This window comes from Chrysemys picta, chromosome 6, assembly GCF_011386835.1.
Source record: "Chrysemys picta bellii isolate R12L10 chromosome 6, ASM1138683v2, whole genome shotgun sequence".
NCBI classification, from domain to species: domain Eukaryota; kingdom Metazoa; phylum Chordata; order Testudines; family Emydidae; genus Chrysemys; species Chrysemys picta.
Window position 1 is genome coordinate 128,331,269 of NC_088796.1, and position 25,652 is coordinate 128,356,920.

Below are 25,652 nucleotides of genomic sequence, written 5' to 3' on the forward strand. Positions count from 1 at the left end.
AGCCCAGGGTCGTATTTTCCAACAGTGGCCAATGCCAAGTGCTTCAGAGGGAATGAACAGAACAGGTAATTGAGTGGTCCATCGTCTGTTGTTCACTCCCAGCTTCTGGCCGTCAGGGCTAGAGACACCCAGAGCATGGGATGCATCCCTGACCATCTTGGCTAACAGCTAACAAACCTGTCCTCCATAAACTTATCTAGTTAGTTTTTTTGAACCCGGTTATAGTTTTGGCCTTCACAACATCCCCTGGCAACAAGTTCCACAGGTTGACTGCAGGGCCAGCCTAGACCAAATGGCTCAGCAGGCGAGGAGCATCTTTGGCACTCCCCCTCCATTTGTTAAACGTTTGAATACCTTATGAGATTCTATAAAGATCCAGAACATTCTAGGTGGTTAGTGAAAAAGGAATCCACATACGGAATGCCTGAAACATGTAACTTCAAACATTCTATTTTCCCTTTTGTCACTAACAACAAAAACAGCCCCCCGAGCCTGGTGCCCACCTGGTTGCCTGAGTCGCCTGCCCCTAAATCCAGCCCTGGTTGACCGTGCGTTATGTTGGTTGTTTTAAACCTGTTGCATATTAATTTCATTGGGTTACCCCTGTTTTTTTTTTCCATGTGAAGGAGCAAAGAACACTTCCTTATTCATTCACTTTCTCCAAACCATTCATGATTTTACAGACTTCAATCATATCCCCTCCTTAGTCGTCCCTTTTCCAAGCTGAAAAGTCCCAGTCTTATTAATTTCTCCTCATACGGAAGCTGTTCCAAACCCTTACTCATTTTTGTTGCCCTTCTCTGTACCTTTTCCAATTCTAACAGATCTTTTTTCAGATGGGGCACTCAGAACTGCATGTAGTATTCAAGGTGGGGCATACCATGGATTTACATTGTGGTATTACATTTTCTGTCTTATCCCTTTCCGAATGTTTGATTTTTTGACTGCTGCTGCACATTGAGAGGATGTTTTCAGAGAACTATCCAAAATAACTCCAAGATCTCCTTCTTCTGTGGTAACAGCTAATCCATCCCCCACAATTTTGTATGTATAGGTTGGCTTCTGTTTTCCAATGTGCATGACTTTGCATTCCTCAACGTACAGGTTCATCTGCCATTTTGTTGCCCAGTCACCCAGTTTTGTGAGATCCCTTTGTAAGTCCTCACAGTCAGCTTTGGACTTAACTCTCTTGAATAAATTTGTATTGTCTGCAAATTTTGACACCATGCTGTTTACCTCTTTTTCCAGATCATGTATGAATATGTTGAATAGGACGGGGCCCAGTACAGATCTCTGGGGGACATCACTATTTCTCTCTCTCCTTTCTGAAAATTGATCATTTATTCCTACCCTTTATTTCCTGTCTTTTAAAGCAGTTGCTAATCCATGAGAGGACCTTCCCTCTGATCCCATGAAATGGGGATAAAATTCTTCCAAAAGCAACTGGAGAATGCAAAGTACTGCATCTTTGGGTTATAGTCTTATGGGAGACCAACATTCAAGTGCACAGTAATAAAAAGCACAGTTTCAACAGTCTCTCATATTTTAGACTCCCACCCACATTTCAGCTTCACGTGGAGGGGTCTACTTTCCTCTCTCTCTCTCTCAGCCATCCAGATCCATGAGAACCATCTATGCAGCACTTGTGGCAGAGGTACAAACCCTCCGCCCTGCACAGTTGTAATTCTTCATAACGCTTAAGTGATATCTTAACTTAGAAAAAACAGTGAGGTCTAAACTTCTAATTTTAGAATAGAAAAGGGAAGTTAGGAGATGAAAATAAGTCACATTAGTTGTGGAATTCTAACAAGCCTGGCATTTTGTTATTTTTCTTAGGTGCGAAATACATAGCAAAGGTTTCAAAACCTGAGAAAGAAATTGAATATTCACAGCATCAATGGTATTATCGGTATTACTGTTAGCTAATGTTACAATTCAAATAACGGAGTGCACACCCAAACTCATTCATCGCTTTAAATGAAGAAGCAGCTAAAAAAGGCTGGGCTCATCTGCATGCATGCAAGGAAGAAAACCCCGCCCAGAGTGCAGTCAAAGCCCAGACTATAGGAGTGCTCAGTGTCAGAGACGGAGTGTCTCGAAGCTGGGTCCCCGGGGCCCCAAGGCAGGGCTCAGACAGCAGCCTCCACCCAGCAGCTTGCTGGTCCCAGCAGGTAGTATGGGCTGGTGGACTCTAGCTCACCAAAGGCACCACCCATAGTAGAGGAGACGTCCGGCCTCTCCAATTGGCTCAGGCTCACTTTTTAAGCCACAAGGAGGCACAAGAAGCTGTCTGAGCAACTCGGGGAAGCCCTGGCTGGCTGCTGTATTGGACTCTGCCTTCTCATCTGACTTCTGAGCCCTGCCTTAGAGTATAAGAACGGCCAGACTGGGTCAGACCAAAGGTCCATCCAGTCCAGTATCCTGTCTGCCGACAGTGGCCAATGCCAGGTGCCCCAGAGGGAGTGAACCTAACAGGTAATGGTCAAGTGATCTCTCTCCTGCCATCCATCTCCACCCTCTGACAGACAGAGGCTCGGGACACCATTCCTTACCCATCCTGGCTAATAGCCATTAATGGACTTAACCTCCATGAATTTATCCAGTTCTCTTTTAAACCCCATTACAGTCCTAGCCTTCACAACCTCCTCAGGCAAGGAGTTCCACAGGTTGACTATGCACTGTGTGAAGACCTTCCTTTTATTTGTTTTAAACCTGCTGCCCATTAATTTCATTTGGTGGCTCCTAGTTCTTATATTATGGGAACAAGTAAATAACTTTCCCTTATTCACTTTCTCCACACCACTCATGATTTTATATCCCTCTATCATATCCCCCCTTAGTCTCCTCTTTTCCAAGCTGAAAAGTTCTAGCCTCTTTAATCTCTCTTCATATGGGACCCGTTCCAACCCCCTAATCATTTTAGTTGCCCTTTTCTGAACTTTTTCTAATGCCAGTATATCTTTTTTGAGATGAGGAGACCACATCTGTACGCAGTATTCAAGATGTGGGCGTACCATCGATTTATAGAAGGGCAATAAGATATTCTCCGTCTTATTCTCTATCCCTTTTTCAATGTCTCCTAACATCCTGTTTGCTTTTTAGACTGCCGCCTTGTTCCTGACTCCTGCCTTCCTGTCCTGTCCCTGTCCTCCTGCCTTGTTCCAGATCTCTGTTTCCATGTACCATCCTAGCTACTCACTCAGGCTCTGACCCTTGGCTTGACTCAGGGTCTGCCCACTAACGCCTGACCACCACCGTTCTAGCCACTGGGTCTAACTGCCTACATCCCAGTCTGTGACACTTTGTCTGTCATCCAGAAAGCTATCTGTAAGCAAATATTCAAATGAAGCTAATATGGCAGCCCAAACTGCCGGTGCACTTGCATGCAGCATTTCGTGGGTGGTTTCATTTCTAATATCAACAGCCAGGTGAAGCAGCAAGCGCAAATTATTGGACACACAGGTGCCAGACAGATTTGAAATGCACAGAACGAATATGAAGAACTGAAATGTTGCCATTAGAAGTGGGCAATTGAGTGAATATTTTACTAACCGGCGAGAAGACATGGACGGGTGTCAGACTTTTCTGAATGGCATTACCTGGTATGTCGACTGATACAAAGGAAATGTTTAGTTTTTTGTCTCAACCAGCCCACTGGCTCTCAAGCAGGCTTGGAGAGAGACCACTCATATCAGGGGTATTCCTGAAGTCCACTTTAGATGAAATAATGTGTTCAAAATGTCAATATGGGATTTAGCTGTGATTATCCCAAGATCAGCATCAGATCATAAACCCATTCAAGCAAGCTAATAGGCTAAGAAAATACTGCATCTGTGACACTTCTGCGGATGTCATTAGCTAACAATATGCATCAGGATATTGCACCAGTAAATAACAGACAGCAATTTCATCTCCTCCACACCAAAGTCTGTTGGTTTTGGTATCTGTTGCTCAGACCTTCCCTGTCATTTTAAAGGAAGCTGCAAAGCTCCTGCTTCCATTTCAGTAGTTGGCCACTTATTCTGCCTAACAGATATTTTTACATTTTGTTTAAAATTTTACATCTAATTTGTTGGAATTCAAAAAAAAAAGTTTCTTTCTTGAAATGACTTTGCACTTTCTATTATGCGGTCACATAATGAGCAAAGAGTTGGTAAAATCTGAAATTAACACAAGTCACTTTTGATGGTTGGACACTACTTTCAACCTTAATGGGATTTTATTAATATGTAGAAAGTGTTCTTCTGAACTGTCTGGATGGATGAAGCCAATAACATTAGGCTGCCTTGAATCCTGATGATGCTAGTGCGTGTCTTCTGCAGCAGCAATATAACTCACTCATTAAGTAGCCATTTGTCTTTAAAACAGATATTAATTCTAGTCAGCTCAGATGACTCTCCACACTTTAGTTCATATTTTCCCTACTTCATTATTATAAAAGTTCCATATTCATAGAATATCAGGGTTGGAAGGGACCTAAGGAAGTCACCTAGTCCAACCCCTGCTCAAACAAGTCCTATCCCCAGATAGATTTTTGCCCCTGAGACTCAAAACGGCCCCCTCAAGAATTGAACTCTCAACCCTGGGTTTAGCAGGCCAATGCTCAAACCACTGAGCTATCCCTCCCCCACTATTAAAATTGGTTGTCCGTATAACAATATAGCAGCCCAATAATAAGAAATATTTGCCTGCTCAATTACCTTGTATCATAAAAACACTAAAAATAGAGAAATATTAACCATTTAAATTCATTTTAGCTTGGTATGGGAGATTTCTTGTGTTCCTTCATTAATCCAATTTGCACATAATACAATTCTGATCTTTACTGCATTCACCTGCACTGTATTATTTTTCCACTTATTTACTTAGCTTTAATATGTGCCTGTCCTAAGTATGTGTACGGTACAATCTAAACATGAATTTCAACTGAGCCAAGGGCTATGTTCCTAATCTTCCACCAAAACAATACCTCTCTCTTCTCAGGCCTGGAGGGGGAGCAACCTAAGCAACAGCAAGACCCCATTTTCTCCCCAAGTTACAATCCTGAATGACAAATTCCTTCAGTTGGGGACACACCATACTCCGAATCTCAGCTAGACACTCTGACCCACAGCACCTCAGGTACATATGGAACAGGACGGTAGACAAACAGAGTCCTGTGGTACAGAGAATGGGAGTGATGTCAGGGCAAAGAAGCTGCCAGTGCTAACCTGTGAGGACTCTCAGGGTATGTCTACACTGCAGTTAGACACCTGGGGCTGGTCTGTACTAGCTGACTTGGGCTTGCAGGGCTCGGGCTAAGGGGCTGTTTAAGTGCAGTGTTGATGTTTGGGCTTGGACTGCAGCCTGAGCTCTGGGACCCTCCCACCGCACAGGGTCCTAGAACCTGGACTCCAGCCCGAGCTGAACGTCTACACCGCACTTAAACAGCCCCTTAGCCATAGCCAACAGGCCCGGGTTAGCAGTGTTGGTTTTTAATTGCAGTGTAGCTATACCCGCACAGACAACCCCTGTGCAGTTTGTCACAACTTTATCACTTTTTCGGTAAAAGCACAGAAGCTTTTTCGGTAAAAGCAATTTTAACTCTCCCTGCCAGTTTCCGCAGGCATATCACCAAATATCTTGTGGGCAGTGGTACTGAAGGCAGCTGATGGATCTGAAAGATTCGGCATAGGCACTTGATTTGCTTCCACTTCCAGAAGGCCAGTAGCCAAACAGACCAACTAAGTAAGTCTCTGTACCATATCCTAGCCTAAAAGCAGATTGGGAGGGGTCAGGGAAATCAGAGGGTTCCAAGTATTCCCAGAGTTGCCTCATTAGTCCTTCCCAATAAATCCTCTGTGCCAGGGAAATCAGAGACAGGGTCAGAGATTAAGTTCCTCAGAATCGAGATACAGTTTCTTGGGCCAAGGCCTAACAATTGCTTCTTTATGAGATTTTGCTTCTCTACCCTTTCTAAAAGGCGGCATTGATACTCTCCTCCACTAACGGTCTCAACATCTCCCTGCAAAACTTGGTGAGTTAAGAGAGTCATTAGTCCGATGTTCTCCAATGGTCATACACCTAAGCTCCTCAAGCACATCGAGTAACATAGGGTGAACAACATTGGCCAAAACAGAAGAAAAAATGGCATTTGTCGCATATGGGCAGCCAAGGGTCAGGTTTCTCCATAATACAGACTGAAATTACTATACTGCAAGAAACACTTGACTCCACAGATAGGTCTAGATTAGGATTCACCAGGCTATTTACCACCTGGAACGGTTCCACTTACCAGGACTTCACAGATGCGAAGTACAAGGGCCCTTTCTTTACCTCCTGCACAACCCCATGCCAAGAAACTTCAAAAATTCTTTATGTCACAGTGAGACAGACTCAAGGGACGGTCTACTCTAGCTGTCTCCTTTCCTGCTTCCTCTGTCACTCGCTATACTGCAAAACACTGCGAGGACAATGCCGGGGAAGAGAGGAGAGAATGTATCTTTTCAGCCTCATCCATTGGATAGCGAGAACAGATATGCTTGGTGTAACACAAAAAGGTTAAGTGCTGCTCTTTGGGTGGAGGAGGATTTGATACATAACAATAAGTGTTCACCCCCTCAGAGGAAAATGCTACAAAATCGCCCACCTTAGAGCAACACACCAAAACCAGTTGTGGTTTGTTCTACAGAAAAGTGTCTTCAGATCTGATCCTGTAAAGTTAATAGCACTTTAGCCTGAGCAAGGAGTGCGGGATTGGGCCCAAAGTGTCTTAAATGCACACAGTAGAACCTCAGAGTTATGAACACCAGAATTACAAACTGACCAGTCAACCACACACCTCATTTGGGACCGGAACTCGCCCCCAAAGCAAACACAGCATAGTACTGTTTTAAATGTAAACTACTAAAAAAATAAAGGGAAAGTTGCTTTTTTTTCCCTTCAGTTTCAAAGCTGTATTAAGTCAATGTTCAGTTGCAAACTTTTGAAAGAACAACCATAACATTTTGTTCAGAATTACGAAGATTGCAGATTTATGAACAACCTGCATTCCCGAGGTGTTCGTAACTCTGAGGTTCTCCTGTACCTTTAATACACCCTTCTATGTAAGAGGGACAAGGTGCAAACCAGCCCTTTTAAAGCAAAACATTCTTGTGGAAATAGAATGTCAAACCCTCCTCCATAGATGAGAGAATAAGTTATTACTTAACTTCTCTCTCTCTCTCAGACTGCCTTCACACAGAAACAATACTCCAGATTTTTCCCGCACACACTTCAGCAGCCACCCAGTAAGGACATTTTCCTCCAATCAGGAGGATGAATTTCTGACACCTCTCAGATGAGGGCCCAATCTTATGAGGTTCTCACTGCAGTGGGGTAATGTTTTTTTAACCAAAACTTTTTTTTTCCCCCCAGTGAAAAATGCAGATTTGGATCAACTGAAACATTTTGCAAAATTCTGTCAATTGTGGCAAATTGTTTCAGTTGAACTAAAAAAAATATGAAAAAAATCAAAACATTCCATGTTGACCTTTTCAAAATGAAATGATCTGATTTTTTTATATATTCCAAATGACTTTGTTTAGAAATCTCCTTGGACTTTATTTTTTAAAATTTACAGAATATTAAAAAAAATATATATCTAAATGAAGTGTTTCATTTTCGGTTGAACTAAACGTTTTGTTCGACCCAAAACAATTCTTTTTGACTTTTCTATTCGACAAAAATACCAAAAAACTTTTCTTTTTTGGATTGATCCAAAATGCATTTTTCTTTTGATTTTTCAGAATTCACAAGAAACCGAAAAACTCTGTTAGCCACACAGCTCTTGTTCGGAGTGCCCCGGTAAAGCCAGTGGGAACTGAAGCCTCTCAGAGCCACACAGGAGACACTAAGGGCAGGTCTTCACTACGGGGGGGAGGGGGGAGGTGTCGATTTAAGATATGCAAATTCAGCTACGCGAATAGCGTAGCTGAATTCGACCTATCGGAGCCGACTTACCCCGCTGTGAGGACGGCGGCAAAATCGACCTCCGCGGCTCCCCGTCGACAGCGCTTACTCCCACCTTCGCTGGTGGAGTAAGAGCGTCGATTCGGGGATTGATTGTCGCATCCCGACGAGACGCGATAATTCGATCCCCGAGAGATCGATTTCTACCCGCCGATTCAGGCAGGTAGTGTAGACCTAGCCTTAGCAACTTCCAATGCAAGCCTCAAGGTTATTCCTGGAGCCAGATCTGGGACTTCAAACAACGAACGTGATGTTTTATCAATGGCCTGCACCCAAGATTTATTAGTTTAAAAAAATGTCTCCACTTTGCTATAAAAGACAACAAGCAGAATAAAAAATGGAGTATTCGTTATGAGATATTCCATTTTTGTTATTACTTGACAACAATATATAAGTCCCAGTGAAAATAAAGAGATAACCTATTTCCATTAATTCTCTTTCCTTATTTCACAGCACTCAGTTGTGGATGCTGAGATCATTAACACTCCCAATGCTTGGGTGAATAATTCCACTTCCTCCCCCCAGCCCAGTTTGCAAGATGTATCACGGTACTTACTTTTGTTTTTTGGAGATTTTGACATTTTCTGGTTTGTTTTTTTTGGTTATTTCTTTTCCATTCTTTAGCCATTTGAATCTGAGAGCGGGGTATTCGGAATTGGCTTCACACCTGAGCACTAGCTTCTGGCCCACAGCGGACTCCTGGTTTTTCAGTTCCTTCAATTTGGGAGGCCCAGCTAAAGAGAGAAAAGAAAGCGCTGGTGAAAACCATGCTAATTGAAGTAGACCTAGGCAAGCCAGAAAATTTAGAGACAGAACCAGACTAAATGATTTCTAAACCAAAAAATCTCTCATTTGCATGAACTATACTTAAAATGTATGAAAAAGAGACGATATGAATGGGTATATTGGTGTGTTTACCCTGGAAGGAAACACACACACTTGGCCCTTCTTCGACTTCCCAGACACAAGACAACACAACCTTTGCAGAACTAAAATGATGCTCCCATAGTCAATACAGAGATGCAGCCCATGAATACTGGGACCTGCAGTTGAGTAGTGATCTATGTGGCAGGCTAGGCCTCCTGAAGCAAGACTTCATGCTGGGAACTGTAGGGTATGTCTACACTGTACACTGAGCCCAGATCTGTGGGACCCGGGCTTGGTGTTTCCAAGCCTGTGCTTGAGCGTCCATACTACATTGTAAACCTGGGTTTACAGTTACCAGACCCGAGTCTCACAGAGATGCTAACACGTCCATACTGTTCTATGCAGACCTTCTGACTCTGATTCGTGACTTGAGCTGCGTCCACACTGAAAAATGATAGGTCTTGAATCTGAGTCACAGCCAGATTTAGGCTCTGACCCACCCCCTTAACAGGGTCCTAGGACTTCGGTCCTGAGTGCTTGCTGACCCAAGTCAAACTGATGAAGCCCAAGCTTCCCTTCCATCCACACGCCAAACCTGAGTCAGACCCCTGGTTTGGGTATGTCTACACTGCAATAAGAGACCAATGGCATGGCTGTGACTGGCCTTGGTCAGCTGACTTGGGCTCATGGGGGGTTGGGCTGCAGGGTTGTACAATTGCAATGTAGATATTTGGGCTCAGGCTGGAGCCCGGGCTTTGAGACCCAGCCCTGTCGCAAGGTCCCCAGCTCCAGGCTTCAGCCCAAGCCCAGACGTCTACACTGCCATTTGATATAGTCCTGCAGCCAGAGCCCTGCGAGCCAGAGTCAGATGCTCAGTGCCATGGGTTTTTTAATCGCATCTCTCTCATCTCCATGAGCTGCACTGAAGGCAACAGAATACGAAGTGTAAAGCATGTGATTTATTTGGCTATCAGACACTGCCTGTCCAAAGGCTGCAGGTACCTCTGACGTGACAGACAGCTTACAGAACAAATATCAGCACAGCAGCTTCCCAAACCACCGCGGGGAGAAGACACTCACTCCGGACGCTAATTCCAACCCACATTACACTGAGCTCAACCTAAACAAGCCCCTTCTTCCCAAAGGCCGTAGAAAAGAGGCAGGCTTTGAAGCACACCTTGGGGATCAGCAGATTAGGGCCATATTGGATTGAGGGAGTGGAACTGAATTCCAGAGTCTCAGGCCAGGTCTACACTAAAATGTTAAGCTGACCCAGCTACGTCGCTCAGGGAGGTGAAAAATCCACACCCCTGAGCAATGCCATTAAACCAACCGAACCCCCAGTGTAGATAGCATTAAGTCGATGGAATAATTCTTCCACCTCTCGTGGGGAGGTGGATTAGCGACAGTGATGGGAGACCCCCGCCCATCGCTGTAGGGAGTGGTTACACTGACGCTCATCAGTCTCGTCATGGAGAATGCGCTGCTAGCAGCTCCCTGTCTTTTAAACTGAGGTGCCCCCCGCTACAGTGCCTCCACTGACCACAGCAGTATGGTACTGGGAGAGCGGGGTTTCTTTTACAGCTATATCTCAAACCATTCAGGGCCGCATAGGTCGAAGCAGACACTCAAACCGCATCAGGAACTCACAAACAGTGCAGATCTCAGAGCACAAGCACCATGTGCTTATGGTGAGAAACTGCATCCATTAAGTGAACCAATATCCTTTTGCACTAGCATCAGTTTTCAAGTTCCTCCCAGTGGTGAGAACTGTTGCTTTGCTTGTTGTATAACTATAATGCTCAATAAGGAAATGAGGGACCAACATGGCTGTCCCCTGATTCCGACAAATGAAGGCAGCTGCAATCTTCTCGGTAGTATGTAAATTAGGTGCTTCCACCCGGATCATGACAAGTTTCCAGTGTGATCCTGTGATGGGAACACTTTTGACTCCCCTGGAATATGGAAAGCAGGGCCAGGATTAGAGCTTTTAATCGCATCTGCTCCAACGCCTCAGACAGAGACCAACACCTACAAGATCTTCACCAAGCATTCTCAAAACTACGATACCCACACAAGGAAATAAAGAAACAAATCAACAGAGCCAGAAGTGTACCCAGAAGCCTCCTGCTACAAGACAGGCCCAGAAGAGAAACCAACAGAACTCCACTGGCCATCACCTACAGTCCTCAGCTTAAACCTCTCCAACGCATCATCAGTGATCTACAACCCATCCTGGACAATGATCCCTCACTTTCACAGACCTTGGGAGGCAGGCCAGTCCTCGCCCACAGACAACCTGCCAACCTTAAGCATATTCTCACCAGCAACCACGCACCGCACCATAACAACTCTAACTCAGGAACCAACCCATGCAACAAACCTTGATGCCAACTCTGCCCACATATCTACACCAGCAACACCATCACAGGACCTAACCAGATCAGCTACAACATCACCGGCTCATTCACCTGCACGTCCACCAATGTTATATATGCCATCATATGCCAGCAATGCCCCTCTGCTATGTACATTGGCCAAACTGGACAGTCACTACGCAAGAGGATAAATGGACACAAGTCAGATATCAGGAATGGCAATATACAAAAACCTGTAGGAGAACACTTCAACCTCCCTGGCCACACAATAGCAGATGTAAAGGTAGCCATCTTACAGCAAAAAAACTTCAGGACCAGACTCCAAAGAGAAACTACTGAGCTCCAGTTCATTTGCAAATTTGACACCATCAGATCAGGATTAAACAAAGACTGTGAATGGCTGTCCAACTACAGAAGCAGTTTCTCCTCCCTTGGTGTTCACACCTCAACTGCTAGCAGAGCACCTCACCCTCCCTGATTAAACTAACCTCGTTATCTCCACACTGATTTATACCTGCCTCTGGAGATTTCCATTACTTGCATCTGAAGAAGTGAGGTTCTTACCCACGAAAGCTTATGCTCCCAATACTTCTGTTAGTCTCAAAGGTGCCACAGGACCCTCTGTTGCTTTATTCGCTTGGCTACTTTTCGGCATTTGTATCTCATGTTTTGGGATGGGATGATAACAAATGCCTATGCTTGCTACTGTACCCCGACAAAATTCTGAAGGCACTAATACAATCTTAATGCTGACCCACAAGACATTTTTACAAAGTCTTTCAAGATCTGCATTACTAATATATCTCCAACTGTGCATAGTGTAAAATATAGGACTAGGAGTGGTCAACATTTTTCTGTTAACTTCTTTGAAATGTAAAATGACGTCTTGATCAAAATTTTCCCAGCAAATTTTCATTTCAGTTGATGTTGTCACAGGATCTTCAGTGAAAAATGGAAACGGAAAACTTTTTTAAAAAACAAAAAAAAGTATTTAGCTTTTTAGTTTCTGAAAACTGAATTTCCACCTACCCTCCAAAAAAATAAAAAAGTGGCTTAAAACAAACAAAAAAGCCCAGGTTATGGAAGAACTGAATTGTTTTTGTGAAAATTTTTGAAAAATAACAATAATTTAAAAATTTCTCACAAAAATAATCAGCATTTTTCACCAGCTCTATTAGTGACGTGTGTGCTGACAAATGTGCCATTGAGTTTTGTGGATCAGAGATAAGGCTGTCTGTGAAATGGGGAAGGTGAAATTTTCACATCAATATTGTCAATAATGGAGCAGGTGAGCAGCAAAAGGTAAAAATATTTACATAACCTTCCTAAACTAGTTATCTGAATACTTGTAAAACATGGTATCAGGGTTATATTAAGCAGGGGAGCATAATCAATTATAGGGTCCCAGGTTTTTGTATTGGTTGAACTGTCAAGTTCTCAGTAAGAAATAAGGGACTAATGCAGGGGTTCTCAAATTGGAGGTCGGGGCCCCTCAGGGGGGTCAGCGTGAGGTTATTACATGGGGGTCAGAAGCTGTCAGCCTCCACCCCAAGACCCGCTTTGCCTCCAGCATTTATAATGGTGTTAAATATATTAAAAAGTGTTTTTAATGTATAAGGGGGGGGGCAGCATGACTCTGCTTCATTTGCTCCTGTGTATGCCAACCAGCATCACGGATGTGACCAACAAACATTTACCAAATGGTAAGGATGGAGTTTGCTGTTACAGAGGCAGAGCATGTGAGCCCAGGACCTTAAATCTTTTCTGTCAGTAATACAAAATAGTGCCTGTTAAACAATTGTTGGTGGCAGAATGATTTGCACAACCTATATATTTAACACTGAGAAGTATAGCCCTCCAATGTTTAAGGCGGATCAATCTTTGGACAGAGCTCTTCCAGGAATTTCAGTATCGCAACAAAAGTGGTCGTACACATGACACCAGTAGAAAAATAACAACAAAGCCAGACATTAAAAAAAAAAAAAGACAAAGAGAAACATTTAAAAGTAACAATGGGAAAGTCCCCAACCAAGCAACGCCCATATTAAGGTGCACTGGGATATACTTTACAAGCATTCTTTGGCTGAGAAACTCATTGAAATACTAGACAGGGGTCAGCAACCTTTCAGAAGCGGTGTGCCGAGTCTTCATTTAGCCACTCTAATTTAAGGTTTCGCGTGCCAGTCATACATTTTAATGTTTTTAGAAGGTCTCTTTCTATAAGACTATAATATAGAACTAAACTATTGTTGTATATAAAGTAAACAAGGTTTTTAAAATGTTTAAGAAACTTCATTTAAAATTAAATTAAAATGCAGAGCCCTCTGGATCGGTGGCTAGGACCCGGGCAGTGAGTGCCATTGAAAATCAGCTCGCGTGCTGCCTTTGGCACGCGTGCCATAGGTTGCCTACCCCTGTACTAGAGGTTTATTTTTAAACATCAACATAAACACACCGAAAGGCATCCAAATTTAACCCTGAGCCTTCCACACTCCCCACTAAGGATCACTCTCTATGACCTGCAGACCTCCACTGACGTGACAAACGTCACCCCTTCCCCACAAAAAAGCAACACAGGATATCATGACGAGAGAGGTATAACGCTGTGAGAAGTCTTGACAAATAGAGCCAAAAGGCCCTTGTGTCAGCGAAAGACCCAGCACTGCTAATGGGCTCTGAGAAAGTTTAGCAAGCAGCAGTGCACGAGATGTTAAACCTTCTATTAACGCAGACTGACTATCAGGGTTTTTTTGTTTATGTTTCTCTCTGGGGGGCGCCATTACTTTTGAAAGTCCCAGTGTATAATATTGTTAAGGACAAGGAACAAACTTTTCTACATTTACTCTGCAAAGCCACGTTGATAACATAAAACCTGAGTCAATCTGTCATTACTGGACTTGGGAGAGTTTGGCAGTGCTGAGTTCTCATCACCTTCAATGTTTGATTGTATAGTTAATCTGCATGGAGCCTCAACACACTGAACAAATTAAACAGCAAACCTGCAAAATATCATCACGCAGCAGCACCACTTGCAGCTGAAATTCCACGGAGTCTTTCTAGAACAGTACAAAACCTTTTAAGAGCGTGAATTCAGGAATGTATTAGACATGCTTGCCATCACACATGTGTATTATTTGGTGTGAAAAATTGTGATTGACAGTTATGTTAGTAAATGGAAGCCACAGGGGTAACCGCTATCGGTTCTCCGGGCTGCTGGTGTGCGGAGACCACAGCCTATCATGCTAACCAATATTGTCTCATTGTTTCCTTGTATTCCCCTGTCTGTATCCATCTGTTGTCTCTTGTCTTATATTATGAGAAACTTGGGACATGGACCATGGGTTTTTTGTTCTGTGTTTGTACAGGACCTAGCAAATGGGGTCCATGACTAGGCAATTCAATAATACAAATAAGTTATGCTCAAGGAAAAAGAGACAGTCACTTAAGACAGAATACATCTACTTCCCAAATCCCCTCCGCACCATGTACGCCTCGCCTACAAGATTACAACCAACTCAGGTTTATAAACTACAGGCCAGATTTTCCAAAGTGCTCCTACAATGCCCGAAGGGAGGTGCTGGGAGCTGAGCACTTTTTAAAATCTGGCCACTCCATTTCAACATATTGAGGCTCCATGCAGATTATCTACACAACCAAACACTGAGAGTGATGATAGGACATAACCCTGCGTTGCCAAACCCTCCAGAGTACAGAACTGACTACATCGGCACTGAGCTCTTTGGAAAATCTGGCCCTCTGTGTTTCAGATTCTGTGACTTGATATTACTGTGCACTTTCATTCGCAAAGACAAACAAAAAGGAAACAGGCAAACCAATAAGTAGTTATTAGACCTGAGCTGTCTGTCAGTCTAGGTACCAAAGCCAAGAAACCAACAGAAGTCAGCCCTACCTAACCTTGGCGTTGTAAACAGGAGATAAGCAAGTGATGCACGCGACAAGTACAACTAAGACTCTCCAAATGCCATGTGTCTTAGTGAAGCCACAAGGACATTTCTGCAAAAGTTTGAGCTGTAGATGCGACATCACTAGCATTTCAGCTGAAACTTTCAAAGCAGCGGTGCCACCAGCAGTATCAAAAGCTGTCGTTAAACAGCTTGGTTTATTTTTTGGTGAAATTTTCAACACAAATATATGGCATGTCACCCAATCGGCATGGATGTTTACCTAGAAAAGTGGAGCTGCTCTTTGAACTTGGATTAGTGCCTCCTTCCTATTCTTTCCTTTCTAAGTACAGTAATCCCTTCCGAAAGCAGTCACTGAAGTTGTGGCTCTTTCCTTGAAATGACTTTCGGAGAGGTATTAATCATCTTATCTAAAGCATGGAGATAAAGTCAATTAACATTTCCCAGCAGCAGGTGCAAGACGGTGTCACAGTGAGGAACCAGAAAGTGAAAGCAGAACATTAATCCGAGCATCTATGTTCACTTTCTGAAAACAATAATAAAGCAAAACTAAAAACGCTGCATACACGGGGAAAGCTCCTTCCTCTCTATTACAGCGGGTAAAGGGAGGGTAACTCCACCAAAGTCACGGAACGATGTTCAGGCCAAACCTGTGTGGCTGAAAGCAGAATCAGGCTCATCATGAAAAGGCTGACAGTGTCCCTTGGGTATCCTCAACAAAGTAATGCAGCCACACAGGGCATCAGCTTGTAAGCTTAGTCACCAGATTTCTGCACTGCAGGGCAAGAGAATGCTGTAGAGAGAGCAAGCTGAATTCAAAGGTAATGAAAATGAGTGAGTGAGGGAGGGAGAGAGCCTAACCTACAGATGACAATTTAAATGTCAGCACCCTTAATTAACTCGCTGCTGATCATTTCTGCAGAAACATGCAGCTTATCCCTTCACCCCAATCTCATCAGCTACCAAATGCCTCCGCTGACTCCTACCCTGTTGCCAAAATCTCCTGCTTCCCTGATCAATTTTCACGATGCCGTTACACATTGTCAATACAAAAATCTGACACGGCAGGTGGAAAACGCGGGGACAGCAGAAAATAAATGCAGTTAATATCAGAATAAACAATCCGGGGCTATTATTCACATTTAAGTCAATAAAAAGCGCGTAAGGCTGATTTTGCAAACCTAGGAGCCTAAAAGGAGCCTCCTAAATCCATATTTAAGTATCTAAATAAAAATGGCCTGATGTTGAGACGTGCTGAGCAGCACAAATCCTACTAAAAAACAACCAGGAGTCCTTGTGGCACCTTAGAGACTAACCAATTTATTTGGGCATAAGCTCTTGTGGGCTAGAACCCACTTCATCAGATGCATGGAGTGAAAAATAGTAGGTAGGTATAAATACACAGCACATGAAAAGATGGGAGTTGCCTTACCAAGTGAGGGGTCACTGCTAACGAAGCCAATTCAATTAGGGTGGGTGTGGCCCATTCCCAACAGTTGACAAGAAGGGATGACCATCAACAGAGGGAAAATTACTTTTTATAGTGCTAACGAAGTCAATTCAATCAGGGTGGATGTGGCCCATTCCCAACAGTTGACAAGAAGGTGTGAGTATCAACAAAGGGAAAATTACGTTTTGTAGTGACCCAGCCACTCCCAGTCCTTTATTCAGGCCTAATTTGATGGTGTCAAGTTTGCAAATTAATTACAGTTCTGCAGGTTCTTGCTGAAGTCTCAACTCCACAAGGGCTCCTCATTGTTTTCGCTGACACAGCCTAACACGGCTACCCCTCTGAAATTCTACTAACTTCACTGGGAGTTGCAGTTTCAACAGGTTTTAAAAAAATCAAGCTACTTTGATTAAGGAGAGCTAACTTTAGGATCCTAAGTTTGGCCCAATGGAAATGACTCTACTACAGTATTTCCAGTTTGCTGCCCCAGAGTGACACAGAAATCAGGTGCATGGAGGGGGTTGAGACCAAATTTAGCTCCAGCTTGCAAGAATGCTCAGTCCAATCAGCAGTTAGCAAGGCTGAGAGCAATGGCCTATTACTAGATACTAACAGGAAGAAAGAGGACAAGAAGAGAAGCGGAGTCAGAAAGAAGGAAGGCATAAAAGAGGGAATGTCTAAAACATACGTCTACATTTTCCTCCCACGTCATCTCTCTGTGTTGTCTATCATCCCCTGTGGAACAATGCCAACATCTGTACCTTCACTCCACCTCTGCTGAAAATCTGATTCCTAACTGTGTCATTCCCCATTTTGACTACTGCTATTGCTTTAGTAACCATCCTAAATCTTTACTCTAAACTTCAGAGGCCCCAAAACACCTTGGCCATCCTATCCTCCCACCTCTGCAATATTCGTTCTCTGGCACATCCCTAGGTTTCCTGTCCATCTCTAATTACATAGTAATTGTGTCTCCCTGGATGCTGGTAGAACCTACATTAATTACTCTGTGTCCACATGACAATCAGGGCTGTGACTGCCCTTTGTGTAGACATGCCTGAGCTAGCTTTAATCGAGGTACCACAGTAGTGAAACAGCTTAATAAAAGCCATCTCAGGAATAGATCCATGAATTGGAGTCACACTCCATGAATACAGTCATCCTTTCACTTGCGCCATCCCACCCGCCTGGAGTTCTTACCCACCAACCCAGACAATGAATCACTTCCTTTCCTTACAATTTTCAGTAAAAATATCCTCTCTCTTGCCTACTCTGTTGTGCTGGTTCTCAAGCATTTTATGACACTGTGTATTAAGTATATTATATAGTAACAAGATGCAATGCACTGGTTGGCCAGTAAAGTACACAACATGGATTTGCCTTAGTAGGACTCACTTCTCTAACACTCAACCCTTGATTATCCCTGTGCTGGAGCAGTGCTGACAGAGCAGTGCTATCCTGCCTCAAGCTTAGGACAATGAATGACACCATAAATCATAGTGCCAGCAGTTTTCTTTAGGTGCCTGTTCAACACATCTGCCTAATTAAACTTGTCATTGCCACAGCTGGGCCAAGTTCCAGTGAGATCTACACAACAGGCGGCCACTTCTGTTCCGCAGAAGCAATGCGCGGAATTAAAATGGCATCATTCATCATTAAACAGAGAAAGTAAGCAAGTTTCATTGGGCACTAAAATACTTCTGCTGTCCTAAGAAGCGATTTTGGAGGGCATGTTGCCATCCGGGGCAAGTTTACCTATATTACATATTAGGTATGTTCTGACTGGAAAATGAATGCCAATGCTTGGGCTGTCAACTCTTACATTTTCTTGCCTCTCTGTACAGTGCTGTGGATGTACTGGAAGTCTGGGTGAAACTCACCTCTCTGTGGAAGGACAGCCCATGGATTACACAACCACGTCAATCCCACTTAAGTCTTGCCTAGATTTTGCCCTGGGCCTCTGCAAAGCAGTGAGCATCACTCTACATGACTACACAACATATTTCACTAGGAGGGTGGTGAAACACTGGAATGCGTTACCTAGGGAGGTGGTGGAGTCTCCTTCCTTGGAGGTTTTTAAGGCCCGGCTTGACAAAGCCCTGGCTGGGATGATTTAGCTGGGAATTGGTCCTGCTTTGAGCAGGGGGTTGGACTAGATGACCTCCTGAGGTCCCTTCCAACCCTGATATTCTATGATTCTATGTGTTTCAGGGGGAGCAGTGTTGATACTTTCCAGAACAAACGTTTTTCCAACCACTCCTCCAAGGCCTCCTTGGGTTTGCAGCAGGGGATTTGAAATGTGACAGTAGAGTCAGAAAAACCCCCCAAAGATTTGAGGCTTTATTAAGAAAAATGATAAAGAATAATAGTGACTATCTGTTGTTATATACATGGACGGAGTGGCCACATCTTCAATGCTTTGTTCAGTAATCGTCACCCCATCTCAAAAAAAGGGTGGAGCAGAAATCGAAATGGTCCAGAAAAGGGCTAGAGGCATCAAAATACTTCTATATAAAGACAGATTTACCGGATTGGAAAGATTTGGTTTAGGGAGGAGTTGAACAAGAAGTTAAATGATAGATATACATAAAATACAGAATGGCACAGAGAAAGTCTGGTACTGCGGCTTTTTCTCACAATGAATGAAAAAGGAGACACCTTGGGACAGATATGGCAATTTCCTGCTTGGGAGACCTTACTGAATTAAGTTTAAGTACCTTTGGGATCCACCGAATTAAATGCAAAGGGTATGTGTTATTGTGGGCTAGGATTGTATGTAACCTCTCTATGGGGGAGATGTTATGGGAGGCGTGGAAGTTCAAGGACTATATTGAAAGTGTGCTAGACAAGAATGGACTTTTGGGACAATAAGTGTGAAGTGGATGTCCTAGGGAGTACCTAGGGAGAGGTCAATGCAAATTCCCTACTTCCAGTTATGCAAAAACCCAGCCTTTTGAAGCTACATCCTGAGGAGAGGGTCACTCTGCTAATTACCTTTTCCCGGAGCCTGGACATGAAAGGCCAAGATGTATAAAGAAATGGCTAAACTCCCCTGCTGGGGTTCTAGTTCTGAAGCTGAGACAGTTATGACCTGTAGTCATGGAGTGAGCCCAGGTGTGGGTGTTGAAGGACTGATATCTACCAGAGCCTGAGGTGGGAGCTGGGGGTGACCTCTGGTAAGCTTCTTAGCATGTGTGTAGATTCTTTTACGTTTTAATATGTTTGCTCTGGAGTGATTTCACCATAATAAATGTGCTTGCATAGAGGGAGCTCTGCGGTAACTTCTGTATGCAGCCAATATACCGGTCATAGCTTCTGGAAATAAAGCAAAGGGCAGGTGCTGGCCTTTTAGGCAGCCTGGCTTGTTGGGGATATCCCAGTGAAATACAGAGAGCTATGCAGCCTTAAAACCCCCATTAGGAGGGAATGAGATGTGGGTCTTCACCCAAGAGAGATGACAGCTGGGAGCCTAAAGTGGTGCCCTTGGTGGACCACAGAGGGAGTATACAGGAGAAGTTACCCTGAAATAGTGACATACCATGAAACTGAAAAAAAACATATCTATGTATCTAAAAAAGGTGATATTTATTTTGTAACATACTACCTGTGGAATTCACTGCTGCAAGATATTACTCAACCATCCCTGTGGATGCACCTTGATGTGGTGGGAAAGCTTGTGTGCTCCAATAACCCTGAGAGCTATGCCAGCAAGAGCTATAACTTCTGGTAGGGCCAGCCAAGCTGGACAGATCAAAGGAGAGGGACCAGATGAAAGGCAGCCCATTGGCCCTCTAGGTTGGGGGTTGAGCAATTGGCCAACTAGCTCTCCTTATAAAAAGAGTGATCTTATAGCAACACAAGATAGCCTTGTTTGAGCCCTAAGCGACATTGGCAAAGATTCAGATTCAGAAGATACTGTATTGCTGAAGCAAGTAGCTTAGTAGGATATTCAGAACAGTTTTGTCATTAATATCATTTTTTTATTATTTGTATTGTGGTAGTGCCTAGGAGCCCAACTCACGGACCAGGACGCCAGTGCGCTAGGCACAAGGGACACAGAACAAAAAGACGATCCCCGCACCAATCTCAATAATATTCACAAGTCCATAAGACAGGACAGTAAATGTTTACAAGATACCAACCCTCATCCTTCAAGACATAAGCCAACCACTAGGTATCTGCAAATGGGAAGAGATAACTCTTCTGTAGAAAAGGATCTGGGGATTACAGTGGACGAGAAGCTGGATATGGGTCATCAGTATGTCTTTGTTGTCAAGAAGGCTAACGGCATATTGGGCTGCATTAGTAGGAGTATTGCCAGCAGATCGAGGGAAGTGATTATTCCCATCTATTCGGCACTGGTGAGGCCACACCTGGAGTATTGCGTTCAGTTTTGGGCCCCCCACTACAGAAAGGATGTAGACAAATTGGAGAGAGTCCACAACAAAAATGATTAAGGGGCTGGGGCACATGACTTATGAGGAGAGGCTGAGGGAACTCGGCTTATTTAGTCTGCAGAAGAGAAGAGTGAGGGGGGATTTGACAGCAGCCTTCAACTACCTGAAGGGGGGTTCCAAAGAGGATGGAGCTCAGCTGTTCTCAGTGGTGGCAGATGACAGAACAAGGAGCAACGGTCTCAAGTTGCAGTGGGGGAGGTCTAGGTTGGATATCAGGAAAAGCTATTTCACTAGGAGGGTGGTGAAGCACTGGAATGGGTTCCCTAGGGAGGTGGTGGAATCTCCATCCTTAGAGGTTTTTAAGGCCTGACTTGACAAAGCCTTGGCTGGGATGATTTAGTGGGGTTGGTCCTGCTTTGAGCAGGGGGTTGGACTAGATGACCTCCTGTAGTCTCTTGCAACCCTAATCTTCTATGATTCTATGATCTCCTTAAGGTATGTTATTGTAGGGTTGCCCACCATGGAGGTGTTATATCTTACTTTGGAGCATCTGGTAATGGCTAATATCAGAGAGGTAAAATAACACCCTAGATGGACCATTGGTCTGTTCTCTTATGGCAGTTCTTATGTTACTAATCAAAATAATTAATAATAATGATGTCAGAATGATAGCCCAATAGACTCTGTGCATGTTCAAAACACAATTTAAATATTTTAATGAGGCCAGTCTGAGCAGTGGACTACCTCAGTGGGTTATATAATATTTCCCGAACATAATCACTTATTAAGGTATTGGCGTGTAAGGAAAGAAAAACTGAACTGATTTTGGAAGATTTCTGATTTTTTTTTCCATTAGCAGAACTGAGGTTAAAAAGTACAAACCAATTTGGAGAAAACAAGATTAATTTAAGCATCAAAAGCATAAAGTTGCCGTTAGAGTACAGGTGGTATAAAATATTCACAGCGACATGAAGAACTTTAAAGCTTTTAAGTCATTGATTTGCTAATGCAGAAGTCAATTCTTAAACTATGGATTTGGGCTCCTAGTTCAATGGAGTCTAATGTGTTCCCTTTTTTAATCCCTTATAGTGCTTCTCAGGTGTGATATTCCTGTGACAGGATCACCGGGTGCAGCCTGGGACCGTCCTCTGTGCCCCCTAAATTCTCCAGCCTGGGCTGTCTCTCACAATGCCCTGCTAGTGACCAGTAGCAACCTCCTCCAGGAGCTGTAATCAGTCAGCACACCCATCTAAAGTGCAGGAATGCTCCCAGAGCCACTCATGAATCACACAGAGACAGGCACCAGCCAAATCCCCCAGCTCCCAGCCTTGTACCTCAGGAAGACGAGCAGTGCAAGTTTATTAATTGGTTCACCACCTCATCAATGGAAAGTGGACATACACCCGTCTTTGCAAACCTATGCAGATTTACCACACACTTCAGGCACACTCACTGGTAAAGATAACAGTAAAATAAATGTATTGACTACAAAAGATAGATTAAGCGATAGGCAAAAAGTCAGAGTTAATTACCAAAAGAAACAAAATATCAGCACACAGTCTAAACTCTCAACACTATTAGACTGGGCAACAACTAGATTAAGCAGCTTTTCTCACCCCACTGGATACTGCAGTTCACAGTACACAGATTTCGCCCTTGAAACCTGGGCCAGGCCCTCTGTTGGAGTCTTCAGTCATCGGAGTGTTTTTGTTGCTTGCAGCCTAGGTGAGGGCAGAAGAAAGGCCAAGCGTGGACCTGCTCTGTTCTGTTTTATACCCTCAGTCCCATGTGCTTGGGGAACACAAGTCCAGGCATGGCTGGGGGCCTTGCTGAGTCCTCAGGCAAGGTTGAGCAATTCCCCTGGTGTGGCCTCATGCAGGTGAGTCATTGAATTGTAGCTCCTTGCTGGACAATGGCTGTTGATGTTGTTTGACCCCTCACCTGGGTGTTGGCTATTTTCCTTGCTGTTGTATCTGGGGAACTAATAATATCCGGCTGCTTCCCCAACTTACAGTATGTTTTAATGACAACCATACAACGCAATCTCATAACTTCATATGCACTAAAGATATACATATTTAGCTAGAACAGTGACTTTCAGCTGATCAAACCTTTCCCCCGATGCCTCACATGGCAGGCTTTATATGCAAGATCACAATTATATATAAATGAGGAATATGGGGGTCACAGGATGCTCCCCCAATTCCTTTTCTGGGATTCATCCTAGTCTGTATTCAGTACCTTATATGCCTAGTACTGTACTTCCCATGCTACATTATTATTCAAGACTTAATTTTTTTTTGAAGGGTCTCCCTCCAAAATCTATAACCTGGGATCAAGTGTACAGATAAAGGGTTCAGAACTTCAATATAATCTCTGTTTCACTAGAAGAGGCACATAGAGATGGTTTATGCAAAACAGAAATGGTCACTTTTAGGCAAAAGCTCCAAAAATAAGGAGTGGCAAAACTGAAAGTCTTTCTACAAGACATGCTCTGAGTCTAGACCAATCACAGTTATTGGGGTAGGTGATGGAAACACTAGGTCAAAACTATAGCCTGTGTTATGCACAAAATGAGTTACACCTAGAAAAGGACATAAAAACCAACAAGCAGTGGTTCTTTAAATACAATAGGAGCAAGAGAAAGATGAAGGAAGGTGTAGGTCCTCTACTAAGTGGGAATGACAGCTAATAATTGAGAACATCAAGATGGCTGAGGTGTTTAACACTTCTTTTGCTTCAATCTTCACTAAAAGGGTTTAACTAGAAGGGGGAAGGAATGCAAGCCAAAATAGGGAAAGAACAGGTTAAAGAATATTTAGATACGTTAGATGTATTCAAGTCGGCAGGGCCTGATGGAACTGATCCTAGGGTACTTAAGAAACCAGCTGAAGCAATCTCAGAACCATTAGCAATTATTGGGTGAAGGACGGGTGAAGTCCCAGGGGACAGAAGAAGGGCAAACACAGTACCTATCTTTAAAAGGGGGAACAAAGAAGACCCAGGGAATTATAAACCAGTCAGCCTAACTTTGATACCTGGAAAGATACTGGAACAAATTATTAAACAATCAATTTGTAACCACCTAGAGGATAATAGGGTTATAAAGGAATGGCCAGCATGGATTTGTCAAATACAAGTCATGCCAAACCCACCTAATTTCTTTCTTTGACCGGGTTACTGACCTAGTGGATGGTGGGAAGCAGAAGACATGATATAACTTTATTTTAGTAAGGTTTTTGGCAGAGTCCCACATGATATTTTCATAAGCAAACTAGGGAAATGAAGTCTAGATGAAATTACTAAAAGGTGGGTGCACAAATGGCTGAAAGACTGTACCCAAAGAGAAATTATCAATGGTTTGCTGTCAAACTGGGAGGGTGTATCTAGTGAGGTCATGCAGGGGTCAGTCTTGGGTCCAATACTATTCAATATTTTCATTAATGACTTGGATAATGGAGTGGAGAGTAGGTTTATAAAATTTCAAATGACACCAAGCTGGGAGGAGTTGAAAGCACTTTGGAGGACAGGATTAGAATTCCAAACAAACTTGACAAATTGGAGAATTGGTCTGAAATCAAGAAGATGAAATTCAAAAAAGACAAGCACAAAGTACTACACTTAGGAAGGAAAAATCAAATGCACAAATACAAAATGGGGAACAACAGGGTAGGGGCTAATACTGCTGACAAGGACCTGGGGGTTATAATGGATCACAAACTGAATAAAAGTCAGCAATGTGATGCAGTTGCAAAAAATGCTAATACAATTCCGGCATGTATTAACAGGTGTTGTATGTAAGACTTAGGAGGTAATTGTCATGCTCTATTTGGCACTGGTGAGGACTCGGCCGGAGTACTGTGTTCAATTCTGGGTGCCACGCTTTAAGAAAGAGGTGGGCAAATTGGAGAGAGTCCAGCGAGAGCAACAAAAGTGATAAAAAGTTTAGAAAACCTGACCTATGAGGAAAGGTTAGAAAAACTGGGCACATTTAGTCTTGAGAAAAGAAGAGTTGGGGGAGGGACTGATAAGTCTTCAAGTATGTTAAGGGATGTTATAATAAGAACAGAGATTGGTTGTTTTCAGTGTCCACTAAAGGTAGGATAAGAAGCAATAGACTTGATCTGTAGCAAGGGAGATTTAGCTTATATATTGGGAAAAGGGCCATTACTGGAATAGGCTTTTAAGGGAATAGGCTTTTAAGGGAGGTTGTAGAATCCCCGTCATTGGAGGCTTTTAAGAACAGGTTGGGCAAACATCTGTCCGGGACGGTCTAGGTTTACTTGGTCCTGCCTCAGTGCAGGGGGCTGGACTTGATGAGCTCTTGAGGTCACTTCCAGCCCTACATTTCTATGATTCTATGCACAGGTTGGACTAGATGATCCTAATAGCCCCTTCTGGCCTTAAAAAACTAGGAATCTGTGAAAAATAATATAATTGGAGTTAAATACAAAATAATAATAACGAGTAATTATATAACACAGCAGCATCACACTCAGAAGCCCAAACAGACCAGAACAAGACCAAAACAAATGGCGAGAATTGGTGATGCCATATGCCCCTGGGGCTCCAGAAGGATACAGAAAGAAAAGACAATAAGTATCAAACCACTGTAAAAGCATGACCATCTGTCTCGGTCACCGTGCAA

At 43.4% G+C, this 25,652-nt stretch overlaps 1 protein-coding gene across 14 annotated transcripts in view; it reads right to left on the minus strand.

Moving 5' to 3' along the window:
• The window catches only part of NRG1 (neuregulin 1), a 733,358-nt gene that overhangs the window by 184,431 nt on the left and 523,275 nt on the right, over positions 1-25,652 (minus strand). For 13 of the 14 annotated variants that reach the window (XM_065549824.1, XM_008172650.4, XM_008172647.4 and 10 more), the window contains one exon: positions 8,546-8,723. In XM_065549824.1, coding sequence (XP_065405896.1) covers positions 8,546-8,723 — 178 coding nt within the window. Of the gene's footprint in view, positions 1-8,545; positions 8,724-22,620; positions 22,761-25,652 lie in introns of those variants that run through there. The other variant, XM_065549828.1, reaches the window with a different exon arrangement.